The sequence below is a fragment of the Nycticebus coucang genome, chromosome 9, assembly GCF_027406575.1.
Source record: "Nycticebus coucang isolate mNycCou1 chromosome 9, mNycCou1.pri, whole genome shotgun sequence".
Lineage (NCBI taxonomy): Eukaryota > Metazoa > Chordata > Mammalia > Primates > Lorisidae > Nycticebus > Nycticebus coucang.
The window spans coordinates 95,576,313-95,594,607 of NC_069788.1; the positions used below are offsets into that span (position 1 = coordinate 95,576,313).

General features: G+C 36.9%; 1 protein-coding gene across 9 annotated transcripts in view; it reads left to right on the forward strand.

The window, feature by feature from the left end:
- Positions 1-18,295, forward strand: part of EML5 (EMAP like 5) — a 177,946-nt gene that overhangs the window by 5,113 nt on the left and 154,538 nt on the right. For 8 of the 9 annotated variants that reach the window (XR_008382276.1, XR_008382277.1, XM_053600971.1 and 5 more), the window contains exon 2: positions 11,248-11,407. Coding sequence is in view for 6 of the 9 variants with exons in the window: in XM_053600971.1 (XP_053456946.1) it covers positions 11,248-11,407 (160 nt within the window). In the remaining 3 variants the exon portion in view is untranslated. Of the gene's footprint in view, positions 1-11,247; positions 11,408-13,068; positions 13,314-18,295 lie in introns of those variants that run through there. The other variant, XM_053600975.1, reaches the window with a different exon arrangement.

Below are 18,295 nucleotides of genomic sequence, written 5' to 3' on the forward strand. Positions count from 1 at the left end.
ACCCTTCTCCCTCTGTCCATCTTTCTGCTTTTCCTCCCCCCCATAACCTTAATTGTCATTAATTGTCCTCACACACAGATTTCTTAAAATGTTCCTATGTTTAAGTAACTAGAATTAGGTGGACTTAACTTTCACAGACTGTAGCAATTTTATTCAGTAGGATTTCACTTTTATGTGTCTGGATATCAAAATATTTATGGTTATGTTTTAAATACTACATAATTAAAGGGATAAAATTAGGAGATGTTGTTTTCAGTGAAAGGTAGCAATTAACTAGAATATAGTTGAAATTGTCATAAATATGTAATTATATCTTTATTCTTTATGTCTTTAGAAAAACTAAAATTTTAGATTTGTATTTTAATAACTACTCTCCTGTATAATTTTATAATGTCTTATGTGCAAATATGCAGACAACTAATAAAATAGTGTTTTAGATATACAGTAAGGGAAACATGGAATTCTTAGAAGCTATAAAGAACTTCTATTATTTTAAGGTTTTCACACATATTAAAGAAATGTTCACTGAGCATCTGTTTTGTGCAAGGGTTCCTGCCTTAAGGTACTCAGAGTTTGAAGACCCAAATCATCAAATAATCAATTAGAATACTGTATATACTAGAGATAGGGATATACTAGTGTACCTATGATATTGTATGTACCTGGGGATATAACAGTTCATAGTGATGGTAATATAATGCCTGAGCTGAGTGTTTAAGGAAATAGAAATAGGCATCAGAAGGAATGAAAGAAGGTATGGCATTCTGAGAAGAGATAACATCATATGCATGGTCTGTATTAAGAGACTATTTGAAAGCGTTTTTGTACTTACTATGTTTTCTCCCATCTACTCTTGGTTCTGTTTTCTTTCACCATATCAGTTCTTGTTAAGGTCACCAATGATCTCCATATTGTCAAATCCATTGGCCAGTTATCATTTCTCATCTTTTTTGATTTTCTCATCATCATTTGACTTTATTGGTCACTCCCTTAAGACACTTTCTTAAGTGTCTGGGACACATCCATTTCTTGGTTTACTTATTCTTTCAGCAAATGTTTATTGAGCATCTATTATATGCCAGGAACTATTTTTAGCACTAGAGATATGGCAATGAGCCAGATAACATTCCCTACCTTCAGCTTATTATCTACTGGGTGGGGAAATACAGAATAAACGTAAATTGTGTGTGTATACATATGTATTAAAGTATATGCACATGTGTGTATTTATATGTATGTATACAAGCATATGTGTAGTTTGTGTGAAAGCTAAGGGGAAAAAAATAGAAAATGGGAAACTGTTGGGAAGAGTTTACATGCAAAGTCTGACAGTTAAGTTTGTGAACTCATCTTAGAAAAAGTGCTACATACCTCATTGCTGAATATCATATGGTCATCAGATGGCCAAGGGGATTACCTCAAAGGTGACCATAGTGAAATTCAGCAACCAAGTATGTAGCACTTCTTCTAGGATGACTTCACAAACTTAATTGTCAGACCTTGTAGGTATTTAGATACTGAGTGGCCAGGAAGGCCTTACTATAAAGGTGGCACTTGAGAAGAGTCTTTGAGGTGAGGGAACATTGTGTGTGGATGTCTGTGGAAAGGCAATGTTAGGCAAAGGGACTGTCAAATAAATACAAATGCCCTACTGTGGAGTGCCCATGTGATTGAGTAACAGTAAGAAAGTTAGTGTGGCTGGATTGAAAATAGTAAGTAATGAAGCCTGATGAGGTCATGGTGGTGGGGCCAGATTGTGTAGAACCTATAGGCTACTAAGAGGGCTTTGGCCTTCCAGTATGGCACTAGAAGTTATTACAACAACTTAATCAAATTAGTGACATAATTTGACATATGGTTTACCAAGGTCACTCTGGGTCCTATGTTGAGAACAGGCAGAAGGGGGAGGGGCAGGACAGAAGCAAGGAGACCACTTAGGACAGCAGTCCCCAAATCTTTTTTGGCACCGGGGACTAGTTTCATAGAAGACAATTTTTCCACAGAGAGGGGGTGTAGGGAGGGAGGGATCTGATAGGAAGTGGAGCTCAGGTGATGTCAGGGATGGGGAATGGCTATAAATGCAGGTGACTTCCCTTGTTTGCCTGCTGCTCACCTTCCTGCTGTGTGGCCTAGTTCTTAACAGACCAAGGACTGGAACCTTTTTGGCACCAGGGACCAGTTTCATGGAAGATAATTTTTCCATGGATGGGGCAGGAAGGTTGGTGGTTTGAGATAGGAGACAGCTCAGGTGGTGATGTGCATCCTGGTTCCTAACAAGCCATGGACCAATACCTGTCTGTGACGCACATTTAGGGACCTTGGATTTAGAAGACTATTGCAATAATCCATTCAAGAAGTATGGACCGTGGTGGTAACAGTGAAAGGCTCAAATTCTGTATATATTTTGAAGGTAGACGCAGCATGCTTTATTAATAGATCATATATAAATTGTGAGAGAGAAAATAATCAGTGATGATCACAGAGTTTTTGGTCAAAATTTGGAAGAATGGAGTTACTGGTTACTGAATTGGGAAAGACTTTTGGAATAGCAACTTTTCTGTTTTGGAAGGAAGGGAGGATCAGAAACTCTGTTTTGGAAGTGTTAAACTTGAGATACCTAAAAGGCAACCAAATAGGATGTAAATTAGACAGTTGAACATATATGTCTACAATTCAGGGAAGCAAGCTGGACTGGTATAAATCAGCAAAGGTCATGAGTCTGGATGACATAATTGAGGAAGTGAGTATAGATAGAAAAAAGATCTAAAAAATGGATTCCCGGGGCTGCGCCTGTGGCTCAGTGAGTAGGCGCCAGCCCCATATACTGAGGGTGGCAGTTTCAAACCCGGCCCCGGCCAAACTGCAACAACAACAACAACAAAAAAGTAGCTGGGTGTTGTGGCAGGCACCTGTAATCCCAGCTACTCGGGAGGCTGAGGCAAGAGAATCGCCTAAGCCCAAGAGCTGGAGGTTGCTGTGAGCTGTGAGGCTACGGCACTCTACTGAGGGCAAGAAAGTGAGACTCTGCCTCAAAAAAAAAAAAAAAATGGATTCCCCATGGTACTCCAACATTTTAATGTAGGGGAGATAAAGAATTGACAAAAATGTGGCCAGAGAAGCAGGAGAAAAACCAAGAGAAGGTTGAGTCATGGAAGTCAAGTGATGATAGTATTTCAAGGAGAAAGGAGTGATCAGCTATATCAAGTAAGGTGAGGAGTGCTTCACTTTATTGGAAGCCTTAACTGTTTGGAAATAATTGTAATCACAAGACTCCCCGGGAGTCTGTATGTTCACGTGATTTGTTGGGGGCAGAAAAGTCAATGATGATTATAGAGTTTTTGGTCAGAACATTTGGAAGAATGGAGTTGCTGGTTACTGAATTGAGAAAGACTGTTGAAAGAGAAACTTCTTGGGAGGAAGGGAAGATCAGAAGCTCTGTTTAGAAGTGTTACAGAGAAAGGAAGCAGGAAGAAGACAAAGGAATCATATCCTTATTAGTACTCAAAACTAACCTCCTTCAAGATTTGTTTTAGGCAGCGCCATGGGTAGGTTGCCAGCCACATACACCGAAGCTGGCGGTTTGAACCCAGTGCCGGCCAGCTAAACAACCACAACTGCAACAAAAATAGCCCGGTGTTTGTAGCTGTAGTCTCAGCTACTTGTGAGGCTGAGGCAAGAGAATCACTTAAGCCCAAGAGTTTGAGGTTGCTGTGAGCTGTGATGCCACAGCACTCTATCAAGGGTGACATAGTGAGACTCTGTCTCAAAAAAAAAAAAAAGATTTGTTTCAATTTACAACTATTATGTATCCATAAAAAAATTAGAAAAAATAGAAAAAAGATTTATTCCAGCAGTTTCTCTTTGCTTAGTTATTAAAAAATGGCACATGGCTGATAGCTCTAGGTTATTGTTATTCAAAAGTGTGGTCTTCAGACTAGCAAATTAGAATTACCTAGAAACGTACTAGAAATACAAATTCTCTTGTCTCATCCCAGGCCTACCAAATCAGAAATTCTAAGTATGGAGCCCAGCAGTCAGTTTTAAACACCTCCAGGTGATATTAATATAGTCTAAAAATTGAGAACCATTACCCTACATCACTGATTCTCAGCCCTGGTTGCATTGATAGAATCATCTGGAGAATTAAAACAAAATCGGCTCCGTGCCTGTAGCTCAAGCAGCTAAAGCGCCAGCCACATACACCGGAGCTGGCGGGTTTGAATGCAGCCCGGGGCCTGCCAAACAACAATGACAACTATAACCAAAAAATAGCCAAGCGTGTGGTGGGCACTTGTAGTCCCAGCTACTTGGGAGGCTGAGGCAAGAGAATAGCTTGAGCTCAGGAGCTGGAGGTTGCTGTGAGCTGTGGTGCTACGGTACTCTACCCAGGACAACAGCTTGAGTCTCTGTCTCAAAAACAACAAACAAACAAAATAAAATTGAACCTTACCCAAAGAAATTCTGATTTATTTTGTTTAGGGTGGGGCTCAGGTATAGTTTCTTTGTTACTGTTTGCTTCTGTTTTTAATTTTTAAGCTTTCCAGATGATTCTAATATGAAGCTAGGGTTAATGACCCCTGCCTTAGATAAAATAGTAATCTTATAATGTTCAGCTAGTGGGCTAGGAGTCAACCTTAAAAAAACTCAGGGTCTCACCAGATTCATTCATTTACTATTATGCATTATATAACAATGCAGATACTTTACCAAGTACTGGGACCCTTTAAATACATTAGGCCTTTGGACATCTTGTTTGGAGATTTATTACCAAAAAAGCAATCCTTGGTATGGTTTTCTATTGAAACCACTGCTCACTATCATCATGGACTTAAAAAACACTGAAAGATATCCTCCATTATCAGTGTAGAAAGACGGTCATGCACAAGGGTCCTTAAAGGTCATAATTGTGTGCATAATTATTGGATTATGGATATCACGTGGGTTCCGTTGTAACCCAGTGCCTCAGTTGATGATTTCAGCAGACTCATAGAGTAATTGCAGTGGGTTTGACTGATAGATTTGGATCATGGAAAGCTCAAGACTGTCCATTAATAACTTTACATTTCAGAGCCAGGATCTGTAGTCAGAAATGAACCAGCCATCCGATATATTAATACAGGGTGGCCACATGAACTATATGGCCACCCTGTATTTGATGATAAATGTAAATACTCATCAGAAGGACCTATCATCCCCACCCTATAAAAGTCTCAGTGGATGTTTTTGCATAGACAGTTAAAGTAGTATCCTAAGGCTGGGCACAGTTTCTCACCCTTACAATCTTAGCACTTTGGGATGCTGAGGTGGGATGATTGCTTGAGGCCAAGTTATGCAAGATCAGCCTGAACCCTGTACAAAAAATCAAAAATTAGCCAGGTGTAGTGACATTATTCAGCTGTAGTTGCAGCTACTTGGGAGGCTGAGGCAGGAGGAACAATTAAGAGTCTAGGAGTTTGAGGTTGCAGTGAGCTATGATGATGCCACTGTACTGTAGCCCCAGTGACAGAGCAAGATCTTGTCCTCTCCCCTTCAAAAGCACTTTAGGTTTATGTCCAGTCAAGGCAAGGTACCTGGAATACTGTGTTTTGTACTGAAGTTACATATCACCACTAACCCAGCATGAATCAGCCATAAACGGCTAACTAGTTTCCCTTTAGTCCGGAAAGTATCCTCCTTTGTGTCTTCAATATGGATCAATAGTCTGAGACCACATAGGACTGACAAGGAGTTATACCTAGCTTGTAAAAAGAAGTTGCCTTGGCTACAGTAGACTCTATTCTGATTAAAGGGTGGCGCATGGCCATGGTCACCACATTGGCCAAAGACAATAAGAACTGGAACAAAAGCTGTAATAATTGTTGGATTTCCTATTTACAATATAACCCTCAGTTGACCAATATAATTTAAAGGTGGATTGTATTGTGAAAAGATCGAGTGAAATATAGTGCCCACATTGTATAATATTGGCATGCAGATACATCTGAAGTAGTGAGCAGAGAAAAACACTCTAGTGAGTAGAGAAAAACACTAAATAATTGCTTAGTGTTGATTGACTGCTAGAATGAGAGGATATTCATGGGTATGGGACCAAAGGTGGACATTCTACCTTGGATGCATCTATTTTAGAGGTTACAGGCAGGCAATTCATAATATCACAAAATTCTTAATTTTTTTTTTTCTGAGAATGGGCGGCTCATAATCATATGCTGGATTGGCAAATAAGAGGTTACGTCATAGGAGATGTTAATTCAGATTTCACTCTAACAATTATCTTACTCTTCACAACGTGGGGATGAATACCTGATTTACATTAATCTAGAAGATGGGGAATATAGGAATAACACAGAAGGGCAGGTTGGATGTGAGATGAGGATTCTGAATTATACCATTGCCAAGGTATGGATGATGTCAATCTCTGAATGGGACTGAGAAATGGAGAATCATAGTCACGTGTACTGGAAATATTGAATGTGTAGCAGAACCTAGCTGAAATTATAGGCCCAGAAATAACCGATAGCAAGAGAAGTGTATATCTTAACTTGCTTCCTAGCGAGTTAGAAGAATGGAGAGACACAATTTCTATCCATCTCCTTGTCAGACAAATCCTGCTGTTCTTTCTGTCCTGAGAATAATGTACCAACTTCACTTCTCACCCAAAGAACGCATTCATTCCAAGCCTCAAATTCGTTGAAATTTGTATCTTTTCATGGCTTTGCAAACACATTCTTTGTAAGAGATAACAATACTAGACACCACTGCCTTTGGTATTGAAAGTTGTGTTACATGTTAATTTCAGCATATGGGAGGTGATGACAGTTGCCAGAGACAGTTACTCTTAAGAATATTGTTTTTATACAGTATAATACTGCTCATAGAATTATTTAACTTAGCCACAAGTGATGATGTAACCAGGTGTAACCACTTCAGTGTTCTCATCTTCATAGTAAAATGCATGTGATGAGAAAGAAGAGAAGTGGCAAGAATGAAATTTTAAGTCGCTAAGCAAGTGCAAGTTCAGAGAGCAGGGTATAATTCCTAACCAGCAGTGGAAAGTAGATTATTCTAAGTCTTGCAATATAGGTGATAACTAACTACAGAGTTCACAAACTAGTCATCATTACTTGGTCACAAAGTGACTTGGTTAACCCATGGACAGTGAACGTAACACATAAAACACCATAGATGGTGGCACTATTGACATGGTAAGAAATTTTATATGGAAACTGGATGTTGGATTCAGATGACATGCATTTGCAAAAGAAAATTTTTGCAGTCAGATAAACTATGTAAAAGTTTGAGGTCAACATAATGGAGAGTGTGAGAGGTTTGGTAGGCTTCTTAGAGGGTTATTATTATATATTTAAAATTAGTAATACATATTTATTACAGAAAAATGAAAGATATAGAAAAATGTTGCTTATAATCTTACCTGTCTAGAGATATTGCTATTGTGTTTTGGATTATTTCCCACTAAACTTTTTTTGATGCATGAATTCTTAAGTAATTGAGGTCGCACTGTATATAAAATTTGGATTTGTGCTCTTAATTTAACATTATAACATAAACTTTTCCTAGTGTTACGAAAAAAATCCCCATTTTTTTTTTTTTGAGATGGAGCCTCAAGCTGTCACCCTGGGTAGAGTGCTGTAGGATCACAGCTCACAGCAACCTCCAACTCCTGGGCTCAAGCAATTCTCTTGCCTCCAACTCCCAAGTAGCTGGGACTACAGGCACCCACCACAACGCCTGGATATTTTTTGGTTGCAGCTGTCACTGTTGTTTAGTGGGCTCCGGCTGGATTTGAGCCCACCAGCTCAGGTGTATGTGGTTGGCGCCTTAGCCCCTTGAGCCACAGGCGCCAAGCCACTTTTTAATTTTTTTAAGAGATAAGGTCTTCCTGTGTTGCCCAGGCTGGAATGCAATAGCCATTTACAAGTGTGGCCCCACTACTGATTAACATGGGAGTTTTGACCTCCATTTGTGACATGGGTTTCCCTCATAAGGCAAACTGGTGGTCCTCTGCTCTCAAGAGGTCACCATATTGATGCAGAGCTTAGCACAGACACCCAGTTGGAATAGCACACTACAGCCCCGAACTCCTGGGCTCAAATGAGCCTCCTTCCTCACTCTCCCAAAGTGCTAGGATTATAGGTATGAGCTGCTGCAACTAATTCCATTTCTTAAATGTTAGACATTTAAATACTTTTCAATGTTTTAAATACTGTTAGAAAACATGATGCAGTGAAAAAGATTGCATATAGTTGATTTTTCTGTAGTGGGGATTATTTTATTCAAAAAATTTTAACAGTTTCCTTGGAAACTCAGTTAACAAATATTAATTGAATATTTCCTGTGTGCCAGAATTTAATATGAACAAAAAGGACAGTCTGTGTCCTATTGAAGTATACATTCTAGTGGGGACATATAAGATAATAAATATGTAATAGTAATTTTAGATAGTTGATAACTACCATAAATAAATTAGGATAATGGGGCATGGCACAGTGGCTCATGCTTGTAATCTCAACACTTTGGGAGACTGAAGTGGAAGGATTACTTGCAGCCTGGAGTTTAAGACCACCTGGGTAACATGACTCTATCTCTACAAAATTTTAAAAATTAGCCAGGTGTTGTGGTGCATTCCTGCATTGCCAAGAGCTACTCAAGAGGCTGAGATGGGAGGTTTGCATGAGCTCAAGAGTTGGAGGCTGCAGTGAGTTATGGTGGTGCCACTATACTCCACCGTGAGTGACAGAGTAAGACCTCGTTTCTGAATGAATGAATATAATGCATAGAATATATTGACATTATTAGTGATAGTTAGGGAAGTTTTCTCTGAACAAGTTACCTTTGACCTAAATGGGTAACTTGGATGATATTAATAAGGCAAAGTTTTGGAAAAATCATTCTAGACAAAGACTTTGAGAGCACAATTGGTTTGGCCTTTTTAAGGGACAGAAAGGCCAGGGTGAGTGGAACATGATGAATAGGAGGAAGGATGGTAGAAGTTAAAAGAAGTAGGTAAGGGCATATTTTATAGAGCATTGTAAATGCCGTCTTAGGTAGCTTAGGTTTTATTCTAACTTGATGGCAGCTACTGCAGGATTTTAATCAAGTGAATGATAGGACCAGAATTACATTGTTTTAATACAGTGGTTCTCAACCTGTGGGGCGCCACCCTTTTGGGTGTCGAATGACCCTTTCGCCTTTCACAGGGGTCGCCTAAGACCATTGGAAAACACATATTTCTGATGGTCTTAGGAACTGATACACCGCTCCTCATGTGTGGGGGTCACCACAACACGAGGAACTGTATTAAAGGGTTGCGGCATTAGGAAGGTTGAAAACTGCTGTTTTAACAGATCACTCTGGCTATATTGAGAAAGCTCTTTAGGGGAGCAATAGAGGAAGAAATGTGGGTAGTCAGAAGGCTACTGAAGTAATTCTGATTTAAGAGGAGTTCTGGCCCACATTAAGATTGTAGCAGAGATGAGGGTGGTGATAGAGTCAATGCTACAGGCAAATGGAATGCATGCTGTGAGTATGGAAAAGAAAAGTGGCAAGAATAAAGTTTAGATTCCTGGGCTGAGCAAGTGAATGAATAGATGGTAATCCATTTACTAAGGTGAAGAGGAGACTGGGACGGTGACAATGGAGGAAATAAAATTCTCTTTTGGATATATTAAGATGCCTAACCATTGCTGTGACCTAGAAATATAAATTTCAGAGTTATCACTGTATATATGCATTATTAGGTTAAGGAAGTTCTCTTCAACTTTAATTTGATGTGTGTTTTTATCATGAAAGGGGTAGGATTTTGTCAGATGATTTTTCTGTTTCTAGGGAGATGATCGTATATGTTTTTCATTCTATTAATATGCTATAATTGTTGATTTTTTTTCTTTTTTGAGATGGAGTCTCAACTCTGTTGCCCTGGGTTAAGTGCCATGGCATCAGCCTAACTCACAGCAACCTCAAACTCTTGGCCTCAAGTGATCCTCTCAACTATAGGCACCTGCCACAATGCCTGGCTAGCATTTTTCTATTTTTAGTAGAGATAGGGTCTTGCTCTTGTTCAGGCTGGTCTTGAACTCCTGAGCTCAAGCAGTCTACCCACCTCAGCCTCCCAGAGTGTTAGGTTTATAGATCTGAGTCACCACATCCAGCTAATTTGTTGATTTTAATGTCAAACTAACCTTGTATTCCCACTCATCTTCTCTCCCATTGGTTACTTCCTGACATGGTGAATACTACTCCAAACCATTCAAATGCCCAAACTAGGAACCCAAGAGTCATCTTAGACCTTTTTCTTTCCTTTATTCTCTACATGCAGTCTGTTGATTCTATTTATTGCTTTTTCCTAATTTTTCCCCTTCAAATTTATCCCCTACCCTGATGCCAGGAGCTTTTTTTTTTTTTTTTAATCTTAAAGGCAAATCTGATATTCTAAATCTACTTATAGAAAAATTTATCAAATGGAGATTTATATTTGTTCCTTGCCTTCTGCTAATGTACGTTGCATAAACGATTACTGTTAACTCTTTTTTTTTTTTTTTTGGCCAGGGCTGGGTTTGAACCCACCACCTCCGGCATATGGGACCGGCGCCCTACTCCTTGAGCCACAGGTGCTGCCCATACTGTTAACTCTTTGAATTATTTTTAAAAACTTACATTACTTTCTATGAATTACAGGTGGTGGGATTTGTAATTTAAGTGTTAATGTTCTAGGAGGAATGCTACTAAATGCTATTTTTACACATTAATATTTGACCTAACTTTATCCAATAAAAAGGAAGAAAAAGCTTAAAAACAGGTAAATACCAAATGAGAAAATGGCCTGTGGTAGGGTTGCTGCTACCCTGTTGGCTGTGGTTCAGTTGATCGCTTATGAGAGTTCTTTTCTTGGGTGGCACCTGTGGCTCAAAGGAGTAGGGCGCCAGCCCCATATGTTGGAGGTGTGGGTTCAAACCCAGCCCCGGCCAAAAACTGAGAGTTCTTTTTTTGAGAAATTTACACACACTATATCAAATTACAGGTATCATGATAGCTATAATTACATAATCAGATACACTATTGAAGTAGTAACTCTTAGCATGGATTTTTATGTTATTTATTTTAAATCCAAATTGTATAAAATTGATAAATAAAGTCTAATATATCAGTATATATAAATGCTTTGTATACCAAATACTATAAAAACTCTTTAACAATTTTTAAGTCTTATTTGTTTATTTCTTTATTTTGCAGCCTTGCATTACATCCTGAAAGAGTATTGGTAGCAACAGGTCAAGTTGGGAAAGAGCCTTATATCTGTGTTTGGGATTCATACACTGTGCAGACCATATCAGTTCTAAAGGATGTTCATACACATGGTATAGCTTGCTTAGCATTTGACTTGGATGGACAGGTATGTGGTAATTTTTTCCCTTTTTCTAAATTATGTAATGTGTACTATAAATATTAAATAGGAAAGCAATTGATGAAAAGTATTTGTTTACTTAGGGTGGAAGTGAGTAGGTGAAATGGGTAGTTGATATATATAAGAAAAACAAGAACAGGAAATTTTTATTTCATTATCTCAAGAACTTTCTTAATTGAATTAATTACTACCTTGAAAGTCAAAGAGACTCTTATTAGTAGAATATTATTTGGTTGTTATAAAAAAATTTATATGTAACTTTTCTAGGTAGGGTATTTTTATAGCACAGATGGAAGATGCCTTAGGAAAATTAAGTTTGTCTAAGTAGAGCTTTTTTTTATTTTAATTTCATTTACCTTAAAGGTTATCTATTACTGTTATCTTTTTTATTGAACAGACAGATAATTCCTATAATATGAGCTATTTTTATGCAAAATCAAAGTTCAAAGGGGATATAATTGTCACTCTACTGACTAATCAGTTTCAAATTATCATCTACTTCTAGTCAATGATTTTTATAAAGTTAAATAAGCCAAGAGCTTTTCTGGAGTGCTTTTATGAAAGTTGTTATACTTAAAATATATTTAAAATTTTACCAGTAAGAAGTTGGATTTTGCAGGTGTGGTTAATTTATAGTCTTCAAAGTTAGGCTTTAAAATTATTTTAATTTTTAGAAAAAATTATCTGCTTTTCAGTTCATAAAATTATTTTGTATATCTAGATTTTACAGAAACAGATTACAGTGTTCCTAGCTCCTTGAAAATGATAACCAGTAAATGTTTATATGCACATTACTCTAAGGACTAGCTAATTTGAGTAAGTATAGGTTATTCTTTCTGACAAGAGATGACTTTCTGGGAAGGGATCCGTAAAGACTCAGTTGGAATTTCTTAATTGGGGTAGAATGTTCTTTTAGGTTTAATATGATCATATCGTGGTGATTGGAAATTGCAGAAATTTAATTCATCTCTTGCTATTATCTTTAATGTACTCATAATTTCATTTTCTTTTTTAAAGGAAAAAGAATAATGTTTTTACCTACTTTATAGGAATATAAAATATAAAACCTGCAAAGTTTTTTTGAAGACATCATTTATCATTTAAGAAGATTTATGAAATTCAAAATATTTTAGGCGGTGCTTGTGGCTCAGTGAGTAGGGTGCCGGCCCCATATACTGAGGGTGGCGGGTTCAATCCCGGCCCTGACCAAATTGCAACCAAAAAATAGCCGGGTGTTGTGGCAGGCACCTGTAGTCCTAGCTACTTGGAAGGCTGAGGCAAGAGAATCGCCTAAGCCCAAGAGCTGGAGGTTGCTGTGAGCTGTGATGTCACAGCACTCTACCGAAGGCAACAAAGTGAGACTCTGTCTCTAAAAAAAAAAACAAAAAAACACACATATGTGTATATATATATATACACACACACACACATACACATATGTATTTTAGCCGTATGTGTCTGTATATTTAACTTTCAGATTTCCCTTCCTAAGGGTAATGTATTGCATTGCTGTGGAATTTCTTTTAGATATATATGTTCATTGAGAAATCACACCCATAGCTTTTACTAGTTGAAAACTTTTAATCTTGCTTATTTTGAACAACTTATAAGAAAAGTCTTGTGTACATGTATCTTATCATTACAGATCTTCAGGAGAACATGTTGCTTAAAATTTTAAGATTGTAAAAACATAGTAGCTAAAAGATGTTGTACACATACTAAATGCCAGGCATTATGCTAAGCCTGCATTATCTCATTTAATCCTCACAACAGCCCTATGAAATGGATACTACTATTATCTCTATTTTACAGATAAAGAAACTGAGACTTAGAGAGGTTAAATAACTTGCCCCAGGTTACACAGCTAGTAAATGGAACCAGAGCGGGAACCCAGGTCAGTTATACTCCAAAGCTCATGTTTTTAACAGCAATGCTTTACTGCCTCCCAAACATGTAACTTAGGAGGTAGTTATTTATACTTCAAAAGGAATTCATCTATTTTAAGTATAGCTAAAGTTAAAATGTAAGGAACCGCTACCAATTGAAGATTAAGTTAAGAATATCTTAAATTATGTTAATGAAAAATGCTTTAACTGAAAAAATATATTTGAGAGAACGTATCTATTTGCTTGTATCTATCAACAGTTTATGGGATACCAAGTAGGAAATAGTGTATAAGTTTTGCATTTTTACTGTATTTGAAACTATAAGTGATCATTTAAGATTTATCCAATGAATGAGTTTCTCAGTTGGTGGTAATGCTGAATGTTCTTTTTCCAGTGGCTTTCTTCTAATGAATTGAATGGAATACACTAATACTGGCATTCTGCCTTATTGAAGATAATTAGGGCCAGAAAAGGCTATTTATATAAATTCATAACAAACAGAGACTAAAATTTTATAGCAAATGGGAGAGGGAATAAATTTAACTGGTGCTTTATCTTGAAAATGTAGCCATAATTTATAAAAACACATTTCTCATAATAAAGTCTAAGTTATAGTTAGAATTCTGCTGCTTATAGAATTAACTAGGAATAAAATTTTTTAACTTAATTTTGTTAGTTACATGTTAGTACAAAATAGAATGCTTCAATTTACCTTTGACTTTTGGCATGTGATTATAAAGAGAGCCATTTTGCAAAAATATTAGAGGGTAGGTTTACTGGTTTTTCCAATGACCTTTTTAGTAATGTCTCAATATCTTAGACATACCTCAGGTACCTGTTTTATTATTCTTGAATTTTGTTCTTTTATTGCTCTGCTAGATTTCTAACTTCTAATGGCGTTATGCATAATTTGACCATTATTTACTCCATTAAGCCTCTATCTTCTGTAAACTTTGTGATTTTACTTTGTAACATTGTAATGATTTTAATTCTTCCATAATAAACACTGAGATCAAAAGGACTGCTATAGTAGCATCTTTTAACTTTAATTTTCCTTTATTTAAATAGGTTTCATAATTTCAGGAACTCGTAAGATGTGCCTAGTGTGTATTAGGACATTTTTCTTTTTTATTTGGTGTGCTAGAATTTTGTATAGATACTTCCAATTCGATTAATGGATACAAATAAGCTTTTCTTTGGGAATAGGATCTCGGAGAAATTTGGGAAGCTGGATAGAGGATTTTTGTCTGGTTTTCCTTCTTCCTCTTTGATTCTTACTTCGTTGTTATCTTTATTTTATTTTAATTAAATTTTGTTTAATGGGATCTGGGAGTTCTCTTTGTGTTTTCCTGGCCAGACTCAAACTCCTGGGCTCAAATGATCCTCTTGCCTTAGTCTCTCGAGTAGCTAGTACTATAGGTCTGTACCACCATGCCTGGCTTTTTACTTATCTTTAAAGGAAACTTTCCTTCTGTCTACTTCTTAAATGTAGAACAGTGTTCTTAGGGAGTCTCTAGCTTTCTTTTCTTTTCATTTTACTTACTCTCTGTAGGTGATTATCATGGCCCATGATTTTAACATCCATATCAATTAATAATGACTCCAAGTTCTCTCTTCAGCTCCAAATAAGCCCCTTAAGTGTCCTATAGATATTCTATATACATTTAAAACTGAATTCTCTCTTTATCCTAACTATCAAAAACCAAAACCTACTGTTTCTCCTGACTTCTGACCTACCTCTCCAGCCTAGTCTCTTGCCACTTCCAGGTTGGTACTTCTCTCTTCAGCCACAATGAATTACTGGCATTTTCTCAAAAGCACCATGATCTCTGTTATCTTAAGGTCTCTTGGTCTGAAATGTACTTTTTATTAATTTTCTACCAGACTGTCTCTTATTTTGTCTCCTAAGATAGGAGTTAAGTATCACTTTTGCTGGAAAATTTTTTCTTCTTCTTCACCTAAGCTGGGTTAAATGGGAGAAAAAATGATAACGTAAAAAATGATAGAAGGCTTGGCTTCTGTAGCACAGTTGTTACAGCGCCAGTCACATACACCGAGGCTGGCGGGTTCAAACCTGGCTCAGGCCAGCTAAACAACAATGACAACTGCAATGAAAATAGCTGGGTGTTGTGGTGGGAGCCTGAAGTCCCAGCTACTTGGGAGGCTGAGGCAAGAGAATCACTTAAGCCCAAGAGTTTGAGGTTGCTGTGAGCTGTGAAGCCACAGCACTGTACTGAGAGCGACATAGTGAGACTGTGTCTCAAAACCAAAACCAAAACAGAACAAAAAATGATAGAAATCTAGAAGAGATAGCATTTGCTTTGTTGTTTCTACTTCTTCCTGTCTGTTGTTGTGTAACCTATGCTTGGGGCCCGGGGGGCGGGGGTGGGGGGGCTTGATTTTAGCCAAGATACGTTTATCAAGACTACAGAAGAAGGGCTCCCGGGTCTACTTTGTTTCTGTCTATACAGAGCTATGAGGTTCTATTTAGATATGTGGAGTTTTAAAGCTTTTGGCCAATTGTGGTTGCTATGTGTATATGATGACCTGAGCCACAGGAAAGAGGAATCAACAGAAGTGACAGTGCCCTTCTAGCTTTTCCTCACTTCATACTTGTCTTGTGAAATTCTAATCTCTATACAGTATGCAAGAGGTAGATATTTTTGTTCTGGTTAGATATTTGCTGATACTCTTTGGTTCCCAAATATGTGAACCAAGTAAATCATCTCCTCCTATTCTCTGGGTTTTCTGGTGAAAATACGGATTTTGTGGAGAGTCTTAAGAAACTTTATTCTCTATCTTTTTATGTAAATATTCATTCTGCCCATTTTGGAGTTTCTATAGTAATTGTACTTTGTAGAAACTATTTATAACTGGGTTCTAGATAGCATTTCTCAAGAAGAGGTAGAGGGCATGGCCTCCTAAAACTAATTAAGGTTATGGTAAACTAATAGTAGTAATGATAATAACGACAGCAAACATTTATATAACATTAAACTATGCCAGGCACTCTTTTAACTTCTTTAAATATGTGTATATATATGTTAGTTATCATATTACCCTGTGAAGTGCTTTTATTTATTCCCATAGAGTAGGTGAGGAAAATAAGGTACAGAAAAGGCTAAATAACTGCCCGAAGTCATCCAGCCAGTAAGAGATGGTGTTTAAACCTAGACAGTCTGGTACTAGAATCTATGCTCTAAACCATAGTTTGGTAAACTTTTTATAACAAATAAGATAGTAAATATTTTAAGCTTTGTGGGCCTAGAATCCATGCTCTAAACCATAGTTTGGTAAACTTTTTATAACAAATGAGATAGTAAATATTTTAAGCTTTGTGGGCCATATGGTCTTTGTTGTAGCTTTTAGCTCTGCACTATAGTGTGAAAAAGGACAGTGCATGAAAGAATGGGTATGCTGTATTCCAGTAAACCTTTACAAAAACAGGGTAAAGGAAGGATTTGGCCTGAGAGTTGTAGTTTGCTGACCCCTGTTCTAAATCAGTACTTTTCAGTGTGTGTGCTGTTCATTATTCCTCACATTTTTCTTGTGAGGTCTTCTTTAACCCTTCACTTACTTAGACGTATATTGTTAATTTCCAAATATTTGGGCAATTTTCTGGATAACTTTCTGTTATTCTAATTTAATTTTGTTTTTATCAGAAGAACATTATTTGTATTTTAATTTTTAAAATTTGTTGACACTTAACTCTGTGATCCCAGGTGTTGTGATCTTTATGATGTTTTATGCATGATTGGAAAGGTTATGGAAAAGTGTTCTGCTGTTCCTTTCTCTTCTCCTATTTATTATGCTATTGTTGTCATTCATTTTATTTCTTTATATTTTGGAAATCCTATAACAACTATTGTTACTTTTTGCCTTATACAGTTATTTAAAAAAAAATTTTAATGAGAAAATTCTTATATACATATTTACCATTTGGGCACTCTTACTCATGTGCAAATCACCTTTCTAGTTGGTATTTTCTTTCTACCTGCTAAAGCTCCTATTATCCTATCTTGTAGTACAGGTTTACTGATGATGAATTTTCTCAGCTTTTGTTTGCTTGAAAAAATTTTCAAAAGATATTTTTGCTAGATACACAATGCTATGTTGACTTTTTCCCCCATCAGAGCCCATTGTGTTCTGACTTACATGGCTTTGGATGAGAAGTCTAGGATAATTTTTTAATCTTTGTTCCTTCATATCAAATTGTCTTTTTTGTGTGGCTGCTTTTAAGAATTTTCTCTTTAGTGTTGGTTCCAGCAAATTGATTACCTTGTGTTTTGATGCATGTTTTTTTCTGGGTAAATAGTTATCTTGCTTAGGATTTATTGAGCACCTTATATATGTGGGTTTGTGGTTTTTGCCAAATTTAGAACATTTTGGCTGTTGTTTCTTCAGGGTTTTTTCTTTATCTTTCCTCTTTTTTTTTGCAGTTTTGGCCAGGGCTGAGTTTGAACCCGCCACCTCTGGCATATGGGGCCAGTGCCCTACTTCTTTGAGCCACAGGCGCTGCCCAGTATCTTTCCTCTCTTTTTGGAGCCATAATTACCTATATGTTAGTGTAACTAAAGTAAAATCTTAACCCCCTCTACCCCGCTGCAGCCAACAGAATAGACTTCCTCTTGGCCAAGGGGACCGCAGAAATACCCTAAAGTTGAGTTCTGGGCTAGGAGAAGGGACATCAGACATGCCTTTTTTTTTTTTTTTTGTATTTTTAAAAATACATGTGTTTATTAGGTTTCCATGTTTTTGCCTTCACAAAATTAAACAGGCTTGAAATTTAATAACAATAACAATGTTTAAGATACGGACTAGAAACAGAAACCTCGTAAAGAATGAACGAACATAAATACATTCAGAAAAGGAATCAGACAATTGCTACATTGAAATATTAAGCAATAATAATAATAATACAAAGAAAGTAACATTCACATTGTCAAATAAGAGTATGTCTATTATAGAATGCTTTGACTTTGAGATTCCG